The following is an 18613-nucleotide window of genomic DNA, read 5'->3' on the forward strand; positions in this document are numbered from 1 at the left end:
ACTTTCACCTAAAAAGAAATGAGACCAAAACACAAAATAAAAATGTTTAATTCCCTTTTAAAAGTGTGTTGAATTCAATACAATTTGATAAAGGATTTTTCTAAGCCAAAGGAACCAGTGTTACATTTAGAAGGCAACTGACTGCAAAAAAATATATCATCTATGCTATAGTTTATTTTTAAAAAGAAATTCAAGATTTTATTCTATGTTTACTATGTTGCAAAAATGATGTCTTTTCTACAGCTCAGGACATCACAACAAAGTAATGGCACAATAAAAGAATTTTTGTTGGTTTTTTTTTCTTTGTATTATCTTCATATACCAGTAAAAAATAAACTCTTTAATAAATAAATATATATATAATAAATATTTGCAAATTGAAAATGTATAAATAGGTCCATCCTTAAAAAAAAAAAAAAGTGTTCCATCTTGGTGCGGCATGTTCTATAGCTCATGTTTCATCCAGCATTTTTACGTATCATTCTGTAACCTACAAAATCCTACAAGGTCCTCAGAATTTATGTAGCAATAATCTTGGCCAATGGTGTCAATTTATTTCTTCAACATGAAGTATCTATTTTTAATGTAACTTTTAAAAGTAAACATAATCCAGAGAGGTGAGGTACCAGCAGCAAACCAGGTGGGGTTCCCATTATCCACAGTTCAACAGATTTTCAGCTTCACTCTACCAGTAAGGACTGAACCAGTGTACCTAAGGGAACTTAATCCACTTAGAAAGAGAGGTCTTGCTCTACTTCAAGTCAAAATATGGGGTTTTTGTTTGTTCTCGATATTCTTTCCAAATTCAGCCACCCAGTAGAAAATTCCATAATATTCTGAGAAGACTCCTGGGTTATTATTTTACAATGAGAACTCTGACCAGAAAGAATGGTTGTAGTTTGGCTCTTCAATGAAGACACTATCACGCTTCAACTATACATCAGTATGTCCTTGTACAATTCAGGAACTCTCTCTGGATCCACTGGTCTAGGCAGGAAATGTGTAAATTTCTGATGTCTTTTGGACCTGGCACCATCTCTTGGAGTTCCATCTTTGTTAAGTGCCACAAAATACCTACGGCCAGTGTCTCCATGTTTATATATGTTGGATGAATAGGTATTATACCAGTTCTCTTCAAACTGCTCCCTAAAGATGCATTCAGAAGTCAATTTCTCCTGAAAGAGAGAAGATAACTATCATTTAAAAAAATACTTTTGCGAGAATTTCCTTAGAAAAGTCTCATCTCTGTATTTTTATTGCTTTGCTTATAACAACATCCTTGTCAAAGAAGGGAAAAGGATGAATTGTTTTTGCTTTATTTTGTTTTAGTTCTTATGTTATCTGGAATTCTTTCTTCCAGGCGACTAAACTTCCTAGTAATTTGGTTCGAAGAACTTTAAATTAAATGTCAATTCTCAATTTTATTGTCAAATACTTAATAAATATCCAGAACTCTCCCACGTTTCATTTTATCTCCCTCCTACCACCATCCCCACCCAAAAGGCCTGTATTTATCTTGTTCCATTGTTAGATGCCCAAGTTCTACAAAGCAAGTCTCTACTATCATTTTGAAACGTTTCAAGATTTTGCTAACATCCAAATTCCTAATTCAAAACCATCATTCCAAATCATATATCTTCCCTAAATGTATTTATTAATTGTTTGACAATACATTTCCCATCATTAACTTTCATCTAGAGGTTACCATTAGGTAAATGCAGTAAAGGCCTAATGATTTCTTGCCTTTTTAAGATGAACTGTATCTTATCCTAAGGGATAGACCACAGTTGCTTTTTGAATCATGGCTCTTTAATTATCCAGATATGGTCAACCAGATATGTGGTTGCCATTTTCTGTTGTTGTCTACAATATCCTAGGACTTCATTCACTCATTTCCTATATATGAAGGTCAGCAACATTTATACTTAGCTATGGAAGATGATCATGGGTAGAGAAAATTTACATTAAATAAATGTAAAGGTGAAAAGAATTTAACATGGCAAGAAGAAAATGTCATTTTTCTGTGTCTCTGGTAGGAATGATCAAAATATGGAGGGAAGTAGAAAGACCCAGGATAATGGGCAGGCAGACTAGCAAGCTGAAAGCAATAAATGTTTGGGGCTTAAAAACTGAAATTGAGGGCTCCTGGGTGGCTCAGTCGGTTAAGCCCCCAACTCTTGATTTCAGCTCAGGTCATGATCTCAGGGTCGTGAGATGTCAGGGTCACACTGGGCGTGGAATCTGCTTAAGATTCTTTCTTTCCCACTCCTTCTGGCCCTCCCCCATATGCCTCTTGCACGCGTGTGCTCTCTCTAAAAAAAAAAAACTGAAATTGAGTTACTATACAACTGCCCAAACATATAGAAATTAATCAGGATACAGATATTTAATTCCTACATATCTGTATTTCATATATTTCTTCTGACATGTATTATTGGTAGATTTTTTTTACTGGCAAAATAGTCATAATTTTAAGAATTACAATAATGTTTTTAAAATACATACTGAGCCATAGAGTTCTCCTTTGTCATTCATTCCAAGGTAAAGACCACTGTCCACACCTCTAATACTGACCAGTCCCACTGCCACACTGATGAATTCCAGGATACCTACATTTATAAACAAAATAATAACAAATAATGACATATTTATTAATGAACATGTGACCACTGAAAATATTCGAAATAATAGACCAATATTGCTAAATATAATAATGGCAGGTGCTGAAAAGTGCTTATTATCGTCTTATTGTCTTATTATGATGATCTTCCATTTTACAGATGAAAAAAAAACCTAAAAAGAAAAGTTGTCCATCATGGTGTAATGTTAAAGGTATAAAACCTTAAACCAGACTGACTTGCATAACTTACTGTAAAATTTACAGTAACTTAAAATTTCATAGTAACTTACTGGCCAGTCTGTCCACACAAGTCATTTATCTTCTTTGGAGTTCAGTTTCCTCATGTACAAAATGAACAAAATGCCTCTTTCCAGGAGAGTGATAAGGACTGACACATTTAGGCATTTAACAAATGGAAGCTATTATTATCATAAATTAGTACATGACAGGTGTTCTTAGTTCTCCGTAATTCCATTAGTTAATTCTATATGTTCTATTAATTGTTTTCTTTTGGTTTTGCTAACTATGAATCAAGTCCATCTTTTTCTCCCAGCAGCCAGTGTACCTTAAATGGGTACATTAGTGTTTTATAGTTTATAATTTTTTTTTATATTTTTTATCTGGTCCTCAAAAAACAATTCCCCAAGACAGGTATGGAAGTTATTATTATCCCAATTTTTACACATAAAGAAACTGAGGCTCAAAAAGATTTATTGACTTGCCTAAGAATATGATATTTGGAGTTAGTAGAACTGACACTTGAACTCACCTCTTCTGAGTCCTAATCCAATGTTTCTACTTCAGGACTATCCATTGATTTCAAAAATTTATAGATTACACAGTATGTGTAATAAGAACCTTGTCACATGGTTCTTGAAAGTAAATACGATAGCTCAAAGAGTAAAAGGACTTTATAATTCATTAAAGATGATAGCCAAATACCAAGATTTTAGCATGCGAGTAGATTCTACTATCAATAGCTTTCTAAAATTATTTTCGTTTATCAATAGATAAACTAGTATCAAACACCCTCCACTTAATACACTAATACACCATAGTAAAAGAAATAATGCTCCCCTTTGCATCACTTTTTTTCTCTGCACACACTAACCTTTGGAATAATTTGTCTCGTTCTTTAGAGTCTTTGCTGAAAAAATATATAGACATACTTTCTATGCTGGTAACTGCCTTTAACAGCTTTCTACCTTCACCCCTTTACTCCTCCTTAAGCTCTACAAACAGTATAAATGTGCACCATTTAGCCTGATTCTTGTTCTTAAGTCATATCTTGATTTATTGTACAAGTTCCAGTTTGGACATGTGATATTCCCAAGGCCAACGGAAAGTCCAAAATCTGGCTACCCCTTATACGGAGGGTTCTATTCTGTCCAGAGCCTAATTCATTCTTTGGCAGAAACAGATTCTTAAGCTCTAAACATAGATTCCCAAGAGCTCAAATTAGCTCTTTCAAACTATTAGTCGATCGTGTAGAACACTAGAGCTATCAAGGATCTTCTAGCAAGAATACATTACCAAATAGACTATACGTGGCTTGAAAGAGTCAGTGCCTTTAATTGAGACCCAAAGGCAGAGAGAAGAGAAGATACAGCAGGAAGACAGACTCCACAGGATAGCCATTGTAATGATGAACATAGAGGTAGGGAGTAAATGAAAATTAAACATATGGTCAAGCTCATTAGTGAGTGATTCCTGTTAGAAACAAAAATATAGACCGAAAACATGGTCAGTAGAAGAAGATATATTAATAGAATTTCATCCAGAATATCTCACAAATGTATAATTACTTGAAGTTGTATTAAATGTTAAATTTAAATGGAGAAGTGTACTATGGCTCACATGTAACTTAATTCTCTTTAAATATCTGATTTACATTAAGATGCTCTTGCCTTTCAAAAAACAGAAACTGATTAAATGATTAGGATATATAATAGAGCCAATTTTCAAGTACAATGAAATATAAGTTTCAAAAAAATGTTTCCTTTCCATATAAACTAATCATATAACAGGTCTTACAAAATATCCATTTTTTCTTGCAAAACTAAATGGTAAACGACCTATACTTTACTTCTCATTTTAAGATAATGCTGCTATCTTGTAAAAAATGTGTAGTTGTAGAAATCACATATATTTTTAGAACAATTGTATTCATGGTTTCAACTTTATTAAACAACATCTAAAACTTAATCCATAACTAGGCATTAATAATTTTGCAATGGCTCACAGAGATTGATGGGAAAAGGTTATGTGTTTTTTGTGTTCCTCTTAAAGATTTTAGCCACACTTTTAAATTCTGATCCTTCTTCTCCTCAAGGAAATAGTATACCACATAGTAATTTGTAATCACTTGATTCTTAAATGGGATTTGACAAGTCTTTCTTATTTATAATATGAGGTGGCAACTAAGCTAATTCCTTAACAAAGAGTAGACATGAAAAACTTTCCTTAAGAGGTAATCACAGATTTTAGATAGATTTTCTAATGCCCAGTGTCCCATAAAAAGACTTGGAGGTACTTTGTCTTTCTGGTATCATTTTCAAAGCCAGCCTTTTTAAGAATCATAATAAACAGGTGAGTCAACCCACAATGCAACCACATCAGACAAATCTATGGAGAATAGGGGAGAATAAAGGAAAAGCCTTTAAAGGAATATGTTTGATCTCAGGTTAAACATTTTTTTAAGTAATGATTCCATGTTTACATATTAGGTAAAATCTTCCTACTGTACCACTGTGCAGGAAAACCCTATTATAAATGTAGAGCGAAATCAGATAGGAAATTATTTTAACCTCACTGGGACCTTTTTGTTTAGCTTCTATTGATGTGGTTTTCAAATTTTACATACAGGATTTTGAATTTTTCATGTAATCATTCATGGGCAAATTAGTATAAACTATCAAACATGTAACTTACTTTAACATCACAAATAATCATTCTCAAGCATTTTCAAAATTCTCACTTTGATGACACATAAATGAGTTTAAAAGAAAAATAGCAAAATAATTTCATAATGAATAATTGAATTGCTAGGAAAAGAAGGCAAATACAGAGAGAAGCATATGATGTTATACATGTTGAACATAAACTTTCTTCCTAGTAATTATGATGTCTTAGCGATCCAAGACCACTAGGATGCACTGTAATGCATGGTAGAGGCTGTTCAAACCTCCTTTAGGCTCAGAACTAATGTGGTCCTTTTCCCTTTGTGTAACAGTAGATATTTTGTTTTGATATGTAGCCTCCCACCATAGAGTGACTTAAACCATTACAAAATCGGCTTAAGTCATATTTTTGCAATTACCAAATAATTATGCGAAATTTCAGCAAAAAAAAATGTTCTAGAAGATCGTAATTCTGATATACAACATTTGTTTCTTAAGGAAAACGTTTCTTAAGGAAAAAGGTTAATGAATGTTATCAAGTCTACAAATATTTATAATCTCTTCCCATAGATTTATATCTCTTCCTATAGTCTTATAAAGAGACATGATCTGAAAGAAGCAACTCGTGTCATGGGGGAAATACAGGTGAATCACAAGTGTCTTAAAGGTGTCCAAGGCTATAGGATGCATCACAAGGGTCGGGGGAGGGGAGGTAGGAAGGGAGTCTGAGTACTACTTCAGCTTAACTTCTACCTGCTCTCCTTATAGGACTTGCCACATTTGTGTTCATTTCTAAATCTTTCTAGTAGCTGAAGGATTTTTTTCTAGAATGAATGGAGTGCAATAATTCTTAAAAGCAAGAAAACTGAGCCACCTGGTGTCAGCAAAGTTCTTTAGAATCAGAATCTCAGCCTCCTCAATTTAGAAACCACTTTCTAAAAGTGACCCCAAGGTTGGCCACTAGGTCATGACACTCTTGACTCATAGTCAATGGGAATTTGGAAGAGATCAGCGGAAGCTGCAAACATATGGGTTTTAAAAAGTTAATTTTCTAAGCCTTTAAGTGCTACCAAATGTCCACCACATGCTCATTTCTACATCTAGAGTTACAAATGCCCCTCAAACCGAGATTTACACTTCTCCAAAGTTTTAATGAGGACTGCAAGTCAAAAAAGGAATGAGAGTATAAGAACAAGGGGACGAGGACAAGATAAGAGAAGGCCTTTCAGAAACGAGATTCAAAGAATCCCTCAGTGCTAAGGAACAGAAAGGAAGACAGATGTTGGGCCCTTTCAGGTTGCTGCCAACGAATAAATGGTATCTTTTTAAAAATACAATAAATCTCTCCAGTGATGTCCCAATTTTGATGATCAAAAATCCTTTGAGAATGCTACCAGGTTAACTCTAATATAATGAAAACTCCCACAATGGGGGGAAAGATCCTGAGATGTTGGAACCTGAAAGCATCTTTAAATCATCACCTAATTTAACCCCATCGTTGTACAGAAAGGAAGAATTAAGGCTCAGACTGCTGAAGGCACCTGGTGGTTACACAGCGAGTTAGGGAGTAATTAACAGTAGAGACCGTATGATTTCCCAATCTAGTGTCACAAGGATCATTCGCTTGTTTCTTTCTTTTAACTCCTTCTGCTCCCAGGCATTGCTGGAGGTATTCTGAAACACGTCTCTGTGTTCCCACCCATATCCTATTTCGCTTCCCCATTTCCTCTTACAGACGGTCAATACTAAGATCTCTGCTTTCGCGTTTCACAATTTCTAAAGAGGAGCTTGGCTGAACGACTGGGCATGCTCAGTAGCCGGGTAGCCTTCCTCCCCCTTCCCTCCCTCCTTTTCTCGCCCAAATAGAACTTAAAGAGCTCAAAGAATTGCAGCCAGGTGAGCCTTCCAGTAGCGACGATGCTCTCTGAAAGTTAATCTGTTACCTCTTCAGGGGTGAACATTTACGTAAATGCCCCCATCCTATACGAGAGTGACCCTCTGAACAGGCCATGAATACATGATGAACTGCATAGCTGTGGGCCATGTTTAAAGAAGAGGAAGGCTTCCGAAATTAATTTTTGTTAAGTAAACGGTACTGGAGGAAACGTGAGAGGAAGTAGGAGAAAATAATACAGGGATTTAAAAAACAAAACGAAAACTGCCTGCGAGGTAAGAAGTGCAAGAAAGATGTGATTCCGAGTCCAGGTCTTGTCCCAGGCAGCAGAAAAGGGCAGGGCCGCAAGGTGCGTGCGGAGCACCCACCCTTTCTCCTCCCGCCCCCAGCGTCTGGAGCTGCAGGCCAGCTAGAGACTGCCTCGGGAAGCCAGCAGAAGTCCTCCCAGTCCCTGCGCTGGCCCGCCCTTCAGTCCCAGCCCGCACCTCGAACCGGATGGGTTCCGGGAGCTCCCTCAGCACGGGGTGGAGAAGAGGAGTCGGGGGTCTGGGGTGCTGGGGTGCCGGTACGTACCGAAGAGGCTGTGGTCCTGCCGGGTGCCCTGCACGCTGCCGTCGGGCAAGATCTGCAGGTGGAAGCCCGTGCGGCAGTAGAGCTGCCGGCGGCGCAGGATGCCGTGCAGGTGCGCCAGCTCCGCAGCCCCGGGCCCGCCGCGGGCACCGCGCTCCACCGCGCCCCGGCGCTCGCCCAGCAGAGGCGGCCGCTCCCCGGCAGGAGGCAGAAGGAAGTGCGAGCCCACCTGCTGGCCCAAGCCCTCCAGGCCGCCGAGGAAGCCCCCGACTTCGGCTAAGGGAGCCATGGAGGGGCCAGAGGGAGAGGCGGAGGATCCGGGAAACAAAAGACCCCAGGCAAAAGTGTAGCGGGGATGGGGAAGTGAATGGAGAAAAAATATAGCAAAACAGGCGCAAAAAGACCCGGTTACTCCTGTGAGGTCGCTGAATGGACTTTGCACTGAGATAGCAGGGGAGTTTTCACTGTCTTGGAGCGATCTTCTCTCCTTGGGTAGGTGGGAGCCGGCTGCTGGCTTTGCAGGAACATCTATACGCTGCCGCTGCCAATACCAGGCTGGGCTGGGACTGGGGCTGGGGGCTGAGGCTCCAACTCCGCAAACTGATCAGATCAGAGTCCTGTGTACATACACAGCGAGTATATATGCGGGTCCTCTTGACATATGCTAATCAAGTCCTTTCATGCGCACTGGGGAGGTTCTGTTTGAAATCTTAAACCGGCCTCTTCTCAACACGTTTTTGCTCTTCGGAAGTGACCAAAAGGGGCCCTTGACGGTTCTCTATCCATGCTGTCGCAAAAATCATTCCCACACTTGGCCAAAGCTAGCCAGCAACTTCGGGGAGGCGCAGCTAAGGCCCCTCTTTGGGGGTTGTCTTTAGGACAACCGTGATGCTGTTCAGCTACTGCTGCGCAGCCACCTTTGATGTGAGCTCCTTTGCAGTGACAGATCGCTGCTAAAAAGGAGCCCAGCTTGGCAGGTATATAGAAGAAGGGGAAGGGGGGGGGGGGGTGGGGGCGGGGAGGGGGGGGGGGGGGGGGGAGGAGGGGACGGGTAGGAGGAGGGAAAAGGGAGAAGGGGAGAATTGGACTCCTTGGGAGCTGCTGGGAGCCTGCAGTGGACAGGTGCAAAGAAAGGTAAGAGAGAGAGAGAGGGAAAAAGGGCGTTACCTGAGGCTTAGACCTGCCCAGACACACATGAAAGGAAAATCAAAGCTTTGACAGTTTAACTCACTAATTTTAAAACACTAATAAAATGTACAAGCATTACTCTTTTTCTTTTATCATTTAGATGGGGGATTTTCTTTACATAATCCAGGTTAGGTTAGGAACACATACAACCCCCCCCCCCAGGTTCTCTTTAATGTTTATCTTTACTCAGATAGCACATGATATAACCAAGATTGCCTTATATCTACATGGAAGTTTTAAATTGTGTGCTAAGGTCATGGACTTTTCATCAACATAATATAATAACATAATATAATCACGAATCTCAGGATTAAGGGTAAACCCAAATAGGTTGAAAAGAGATGGTTTACATTCTTATACTTGCCACAAATAGAAAATGAATATCTGTAATAGTGTCATAAATGATGAGTGGCCTCTGGCGCCCTTATCCAATCTAAGAGCATTTCCCTGTTCTTTTTAGGTTAGGCATTTTCTTTAAGGTTAGTTGTTTTTTTGTTTTGTTTTGTTTTGTTTTGGGTTCACATTTCAATTATTTAAAAAAATGAGTAAATGGCATTAATTCTTGGTGTGTTTTTGAGACAGGAAAATTTCCTGGTAAAAATGTAAGTGTGCCTGTGCATATTTGTAAAATAAAAAGTCACTAAAGAGAAGGAGGTGGATACTTGTCCATATAAACCTTAAAACTTTGGTTTTGTACCACTAGTCAATTCAAAATCTTCCCGTTAAAATTTTTCAGTGGCAGAAGAGTTGAGAAGCTTTTGGCAGATTTATGCTCCCCCTGAGCAAAAAGTTTTAGGGAATCCCTAAAGTTTAGCTTTTCAGTCTGGTAGTTTAGTTTTGCAATCTTGTTTCATGGTCTGTCCAGCAAAAGCCTGAACCTGGGAGCACAAATGGATGTGATTGCTTTATTTTATTTGCTCTGAAGGGTTTTTGTTTTGTTTTGTTTTGTTTTTGCTAATTAATTGGCAGGTGCTTTAAAGTAGGTAAAGTTACATCTTTTCATCACTACAGCCCTAGTAGTTACCCTTGTGCAACCAAGTTATAAAAGAGTCCTTAAGGTGAGTGATTTACTGTCGATAGATATGAAATAAAACAAAAACACTAGCTAAAAACAATAAACAGATAAATCACTTTAGAAAAATATATTCTAAGTCTGTTTTAAAGGTCGTACCAGGTAAATGTCATATCATTTCACCTTTCAGATAACAGCGGTCTGTCTTATGGTAGGACCCCCAAATCCACCATAAGCAAGATTTCAAAGCACATCTGTGTAAACATTATCACATCAGTGTAAAACATCAACCAATGAGCTTTTACTTTGAACCAAATCTTCTTAATTGCAGTGTTAAATCAAAGAAAGTTAGATCAAAGTTGTGTGAATCTCATAGCGGGATGACTAAAGTATCCAGCGCATGCATTGATTACTTCTACAGAAGAGATACTTAAAGGTTTTAAAACTAAGATCAGGTACCTTTTAATGAGGTTTGTTTCAAGGTCTAAGTTCTGTACAACATATAATACTGTTAATTATTCCACAGTGGATATCTAGCATCGTCACCTGCTCCTTGAGTTCTTGGTTCAGTCTATGAAATATTTCCCCACATGAACACTTTAAGTCCTGCTGTATGATCTATAGCTCTCAGACTGTTTAAGTCTCTTGTATTACTTATAGATAGAAATATCAGGAAATTTTACACATGGCCACCAAAGCCCAAATACTCTAATAATAGAACTACCTTCTCTTTCTATAGCTTTCGCATTTTCAAGTGCATTACCTTATTTGATCACCACATGACCCTATGAGATAAGCACATCCCACTTTATAAAGAAAAAATAAATTGTCCTGGATTCTAGTTCAGGGTTTGGTCCAGAGTCATAAATCCCAGGGCAATTTCCTTAAACTCTCTAAATGCCTCTGTTTCAACTTTTGTAAAAGAAGTACAATATAGCTCCTTGCCTCATTCACTATGCCTGGGGTTGCTATGGGACTTAAATGTGAAAATACACAGGAAAGTGGTTTTAAAACTATAAAGTTTTCTGTGCATATAAGATGCTAGACTTTTCAATTGTTGGGAAAATTTTTGCTTCATAATTTAGCAAGTATAATTTGTTTAAAATACAAAATAAATCTTTTTTTCCCCAAACCAAACCTTTAATGTGTAAGTTTTGAATGGTGCTTAATGCCATTTTATAAAGGGCCAGAATAGAAACAAAAAGATAAGGATTTCTTTTGTTTGCACTAGTCACGTGACAGGAAAAGATAACACTAAAGATTTTTTTTGCACATGCTATGATGATATCATGGGAAGTTAAATAATTTTGAAGAGTGTTTTACAAGAGTGCATTATTCAACTTTTAAGTATACACTGCAATCTAATCAACTTCGCCTATACTTCCTAGAGACCACACTTGCCTTGCTGTTATACAAATATGTGGTACAATTTCTACTTCCACAAAATGTAGTTACAGTTTTCCAGACCATATAATTCCTAGATGGCTTTTCAGCAAGCATATTGTCATGAGTTTTTCTTTTTAACACATGAAAAAGAGGCCAATGCTTTTCGATACTTCTACATGTGTTTAGCTTGAGAAAAAGAAAAAGAGCTGATTTAAAAGTCACGACTTAATAAAATATAAGTACCCTCAATAAATATATAAATATTTAAGTATAAATATTTATATATTTAATATATATTAAATGAAATACAAGTACATTTATATACCTCCATAAAATATAAGTACATTTGCCTAACATTATTTATTATTTGTCATTACAAAATATTGGCAAAAACGTAAATTTCCATACATAGGGAACTAAATGAATAAATAATGGTACATTCATACAGTGGAGCATCGTCCAGCTGGGGGAGAAAAAGAATGATAAAGATCTTTATGCACTAACATGAAGTATTTCCAGAAGATATTATTGATGAAAGAGCAAAGCTTTAGCACACTTTACATATAGTGTGCTACCCTTTCTGTAAGAAAGAAGAAAAAAACAAACTTCTACATGTATATGCCTTTTTTTTTTTTTTCAAAAATAAACATAGGATAGATAAACCAGAAACTAATGAAATTTGTTCCTGGTTAATTAATTATCTGGGATAGATGTGAATGGAGTAGAAGAAATAAGGGAGTGACAATTTTTTGAAAACAACTTTTCATAGAGTTTTGGCTTTTGGAGCAATATCAATGTTTTCCATCTTTTTTAGGTGAAAGAAAATAGAAAAGAATGGGGGGCGGGGCAGGGAATAAAACCAGCAACAAAAGACCTAAGTGAATTCAAGTGAATTACATAACCACACAGAAGGGAGTAATAATAATTAAAAAAAAAAAATACTTAGTAATTTTCAAATACAATTCTTTGACTATATAACCAAGGTCTAAAGACCAAAAGAAAAATCCATGAACAAATATTAAATTTCAGTTACTAAGATTGTTTTTCTCGGTAGTGGAGGTTAGATGGATGTATTGTAAGATTGAACAAATGAGTAAATATATTGATGATAATGAGAGCTGGGTGTTTCGCTGTTAGAGAATGGAGATACACATATGAAGATAGACAAGACTAGAATGAATCCTGAAGTGTTGACTTGGAATTACAGTTACCGGTATTAGCATATGGTGCAAGTGTGCATACGTGCAGATGCTTGTTCTCCACTCTGGTCACTAACGCGGCCTAGATGCAAAGATATACTAGAAGCAAATGAGCACACTTACTGTCTAGATCTTAGTTTCTTGATTTAATCTCCCACTAAAATGACCCATGGAAAATGTCTGATTCCAGGACTGGGGTATCTTTCTTTCTTTTTTAGACTATTTTTTTAGAGCAGTTTGAGGTTCACAGCAAATAAGAGCAAGGCACAAAGATTTCACATCCTCCACCAGAGTGGTACGTTTATTATAATTGATGAACCTACAGTGACACATCATTGTCACCTAATGTTCATAGTTTGCAGGGTTCACATTTGGTGTGTTGGACATTCTATGGGCTTAGGCAAATGTATATAATGACATGTATCCATCATTATAGTATCATATGGAGTAGTTCTAGGGCCCAAAAAATCTTCTGGTGTCCACTTACTCATCCTTACCCCATCCCAACTCCTGGGATCTTTTTACTGTCTTTACCACTGATCTTTTTCTGTCTCCATAATTTTGCCTTTTCCAGAATGTCATGTAATTTGGATCATATAGTATGTAGCCTTTTCAGATTGCCTTCCTTCACCTAGTAATATTCATTTAAGATTCCTCCATGTCTTTTTTATGACTTTATAGCTCATTACCCTTTAACACTGAATAATATTTCATTGTCTGGATATACCACAGTTTATTTATCCATTCACCTACTGAAGGATATCTTAGCTGCTTCCAAGTTTTGGCAATTATGAATAAAGCTTCTATATACATCTGTAGGCATGTTTTTGTATGAACATGAGTTTTCAACTCCTTTGGGTAAATGTCAAGAAGTGTGGCTCCTGGATTGTATGCTAGACTATGTTTAGTTTTGCAAGAAAATGCCAAATTGGGGATGCCTGGGTGGCTCAGTGGTTAAGCGTCTGCCTTCAGCTCAGGTCATGATCCCAGGGTCCTGGGATCAAGCCCCACATCAGGCTCCCTGCTCAGCGGGAAGCCTGCTTCTCCCTCTCCCACTCCCCCTGCTTGTGTTCCCTCTCTTGTTATCTCTGTCTCTGTCAAATAAATAAATAAAATCTTTAAAAATAAATAAATAAAAATAGAAATAGAAATAACAGTATCTAATACTAAAGATTGTGTTGTTACTAAATATGACGACATATATAAAGTGCATAGTAGAAGACCAGCTTCACAATGGGTGCTCAATAAATAGTCCCTGACGGCATTATTATTTAAAAAATCCATAGTGGGGTGTCTGGGTGGCTCAGTCGGTTAAACGTCTGCCTTCAGCTCAGGTCATGATCCCAGGATCCTGGTATCGAGTCCCATGTCGGGCTCCTTGCTCAGCAGGGAGCCTGCTTCTCCCTCTGCTGCCGCTCCAGCTTGTGCTCTCTCTCTCTGACAAATAAATAAATAAGATCTTTAAAAAAATAAAAAGAAAACGCCAAATTGCCTTCCAAAGTAGCTGTACAATTTTGTATTCCCACTAGCACTGAATGAGGGCTCCTATTTCTACACATTCTCACCAGCATTAAGTGTTGTCAGAGTTTTGAATTTTGGCTATTCTAATAGGTATGTAATAATACCTAGTTGTTTTAATTTGTGATTCCCTAATGGCATACGATGTGGAGCATCTTCTTATATGCTTATTTGCCATCTGTGAGGTACCTATAAAAGACTTTGGAACATTTTTTAATCTGGTTTTTGTTTTCTTCTTGTTGAATTTTAAGAGTTCTTTATGTATTTTGGATAATAGTCCTTTATCAGATGTGTCTTCTGCAAAATTTTCTCCCAGTCTGTGGCTAGTCTTCTCATTCTCTCAACATTATCCCTCACAGAGCAGAAGATTTTAAATTTAATGAATTTCCACTTATCAAGTATATCTGTCATGAATTGCACGCTTGGTGATGTATCCGGAGAGTCATCATCATACCCAAGGTGCTCTAGGTTTCCTCCTATGTTATATTCTAAGAGTTTTATAGTTTTTATCTCACACTTAGGTCTATTACCTATTTCAAATTAGTTTTTGTGAAGATTTTAAGATCTGTGTCTAGATTTATTATATATATCCATATGGAGATATATATATATATAGAGAGAGAGATTTAGATATATAGATATAGATATATGCATGTGGATATCCTGTTGCTCCAGCACCATTTATTTTTTGATTTTTATTTTTTTTAAAGATTTTATTTATTTATTAGGGAGAGAGAGAGAAAGTACAAGCAGGGGGAGTGGCAGGCAGGGGGAGTGGCAGGCAGAGGGAGAAGCAGGCTCTTCGCTGAGCAGGGAGTCCGATGTGGGACTCGATCCTAGGACCCTGGGATCATGACCTGAGCCAAAAGCAGATGCTTAACCTACTGAGCCACCCAAGCGTCCCAGCTCCAGCACCATTTATTGAAAAGACTGCCTTTATTCCATTGTAGTGCCTTTGCTCTTTTTTCAAAGATCAGCTGACTGTATTTATGTGAGTCTATTTCTGGGCTCTCTATTCTGTTCCATTGACCTATTTGTTTATTCTTTCATCAATACCACACTGTCATGACTACTGTAGCTTTATAGTAGGTCTTGACTTCAAGTATTGTCAGTCTTCCAACTTTGTTTTTCTCCTTCAGTATTGTGTTAGCTATTCTGGATCTTTTTCTTCTACATATAGACTTTAGAATCAATTTGTCAATACCCATCCAATAACTTGCTGAGATTTCGATTGACATTGCATTGAATCTATAGATCAAGTCGAGAAGAACTGACATCTTGACCACATTAAGTCTCATATTCATGAACATGGGTGATCTCTCCATTTATTTTGTTCTTTTTTGACTTCTTTCATGAGAGTGTTGTAGTTTTCTGCATTTAGATCTTGTACATATTTTGTTATATTTATACCTTTTCATTTTTATGAGCTAATATAAATGCCACTGTGTTTTTTGTTTGAAATTCAACTTGTTCATTGCTGACATATATAGCAAAGCAATTGACTTTTGTGGTTAACCTTTTATCTTACAACTTCATTATAATTGTTTATTAGTTCCAGGACTTTTTGTTGTTGTAATTGATTCTTTTGGATTTTCTATATAGATGATCATGTCACCTGCTCAGCAGAGAGGCTGCTTCTCCCTCAGCATCTCCCCTTGCTTGTGCTTGCTTGCTCTCTCTCTCTCTCTCTGTTAAATAAATAAATAAAATCTTAAAAAAAAATAATGGGACAAACCAATGCCATGTGCCTCTTAATACCTTAGGAAGAAGACAATGTCACTCATTTGGTATTCCTGTCAAAAATGCACAATTTAATCATGAGGAAACATCAGATAAGCCCCAAGTGAAGGACATTCTGTAAAGCAATTGGCCTACATGCTTCCAAAATGTCAAAATCAAGAAACACAAAGAAAGGTAGGTTGAGGAAGTCCTCCAGACTAAAGGAAACTAAGGAGACATGAAAACTAAATGTGTTGTATGATCCTGGCATGGAGTGTGAACCAGACAAAAATACAACCATAATTGACATTATTGAAAGAACTGGCAAAATTTTAATATGGATTACGAATTAAATAATAGCATCGTATCAACATTAAATTTCCTGATTTTGACAGTTGCATTGCAGTTATATAAGGAAAAGTCTTAGGAAATCCAAAATAAAACTTTATGGATAAAGGGGCATGATGTCTGCAAAACTGTTCTCAAATGGTTCAGAAAAAAAATGTTTATGCATCTAGAGACAGAAATAGATGACAAAGCAGATGGAGTGAAGTGTCAACAAAGAATGTGAATAAAGGGTATATGGAGTTCTCTGTACTATTCCTGTAGCTTTTCTATAAGAATGAAATTTTATAAAAATTTAAGTTTTTAATGTGAATTTTGGAAGGTCACAGCTCAGATATTAGAAGCGCTTTAATTGTAGGAGAGAAAAAACTAAATTCAACAGCCATTATGTAAGATAATTGACATTAAATCAGAATTTCTGACCTATTTGCATGGAAGAGTCTCAGTCTACACAAAATCCCAAACCTCCACCAGAAGAGGTTGGATATTTTTTTGTGAATAGTATTGACCACACGTGGAAAAAGGAAAGTTAATTGACCACGAAATCACATAATTTAGGGGACCAAATTTAAGCAGAATAAAATTTTTTTTAATTTTTTATTGTTATGTTAATCACCATACATTACATCTTTAGTTTTTGATGTAGTGTTCCATGATTCATTGTTTGTGTATAACACCCAGTGCTCCATGCAGAACGTGCCCTCTTTAATACCCATCACCGGGCTCACCCATCCCCCCACCCCCCTCTCCTTTAGAACCCTCAGTTTTTTTTCAGAGTCCATCGTCTCTCATGGTTCATCTCCCCCTCCGATTTCCCCCCTTCATTTAAGCAGAATAAAATTTTGACATAAACTGAACAACTTTGTCATGGCCCACTTATTTCAGGAATGTCAACTCCAGCCCCCCTCCCTCAACCCATCATAAAGAGCAACATGAGTAGTAAACAACACATAGTTTGATTTTTACCATGTATTTTTTTCTTTCCTTACTCACTTTTTAGATATAAGCAAGATGTTGCTACTCAGTAGTTATAAGACCTTGAGAAAATTATATTACTGGAGCCCTAGAGCTCAATTTTTTCCTCTATAAAATTGGGATAATAACATGTGTCCTATCCAACATGCAGGCAGAAGTGTTGTAGGAAGCCTACAGACAAACGTGTATGAAAATCCATTAGTGCTACAACATCTAAGTGATTTTTTTTTTAAGATTTATTTATTTATTTCAGAGAGAGAGTGTGTGCACGAGGCGGGGCGGCGGGGGGCAGGGGGGACGGATAGAAGGAAAGGGGATGCAGACTCCCTGCTGAGCTCGGAGTCTGATGCTAGGCTCATCTCCTGACCAGGAGATCATGACCTGAGCCAAAACCAAGAGTCAGACGCTTAACTGACGGAGCCACCCAGGCACTCCTAAGTGATTATTTTAATGACAATAATTATTATCAATTTTTCCTGGGTTTTAGGCCGCTTAAAATTCCATATTTTGCTCTAGGTTGCAAGAAGATAAAGATGGTTTATCAAAACTATCATCAAAACTAATAGTGGTCTTTATTTGGAGCATAGAAAAAAATGATCTTTTGGTTCTTATAATGAAAGATTAAACTAATTGCATTTCAAGGTGGATCTACAAAAAGTATACTTCTAAAATAAAGTTTTGGAAGTAGCCTATTTCACAACATCTGGCTAAATACACATCATTCATTCCTATTTCATATGATCTTCTGTCATTGTTTGAATATGTCATAAAATTGTGGTGTGAAAGTATTTTATCTTTTTCGTGTCATGGAAGGAACTTGCCAACTCACCTCAACCAAACACCTTCATTTTGCAGATGAGGGAAGATGGCTTTCAGAAAAATGCCACCTAGTTAGTGGAAAAACCATCATTAAAATTGAAATAGTTCACATCTATTTCCAAAGCAGTTCCCACCCCACCTGCTGCAAATACCAAAGTACTGATAAAAGCTGATTCTCTAGAGCAACTGAAGTATACCTTATAAAAAAAATGTGGTACAAATTGACATCATTGCCCATACACATTACTTCATTTGTTCGCTCCCAGAATCAGCGATTGAAGAGTGAATTAAGATAAATGATTATGGCTGCTAACTTTTCTCACTGCTTATTACCTCCTTACTATGAATGTATTCATAGATTCCACTAAGACTCTTTCTTTTTCATTTCTCCATTTTCAAAGTACAGAAACAGTATTTTAAATTAAATATGCCTCATCTGACTGAAACAAAGCCACATAAGCACTAAAA

The 18613-nt window shown here is 37.1% G+C and overlaps 1 protein-coding gene across 1 annotated transcript; it reads right to left on the reverse strand.

Moving 5' to 3' along the window:
• Nucleotides 1-929: 929 nt before the first annotated feature.
• FGF20 (fibroblast growth factor 20) lies at nt 930-8273 on the reverse strand. The gene is made up of 3 exons (XM_032413241.1): nt 7988-8273; nt 2506-2609; nt 930-1175 (listed from the first exon to the last, which is right to left on the reverse strand). Exons 1-3 carry the CDS (start codon nt 8271-8273, stop codon nt 930-932), a joined length of 636 nt encoding a protein of 211 aa, XP_032269132.1.
• Between the last annotated feature and the right edge of the window lie 10340 nt (nt 8274-18613).

The sequence above is a fragment of the Phoca vitulina genome, unplaced genomic scaffold (genome assembly GCF_004348235.1).
Source record: "Phoca vitulina isolate PV1807 unplaced genomic scaffold, GSC_HSeal_1.0 scaffold15, whole genome shotgun sequence".
Classification (NCBI taxonomy): domain Eukaryota; kingdom Metazoa; phylum Chordata; class Mammalia; order Carnivora; family Phocidae; genus Phoca; species Phoca vitulina.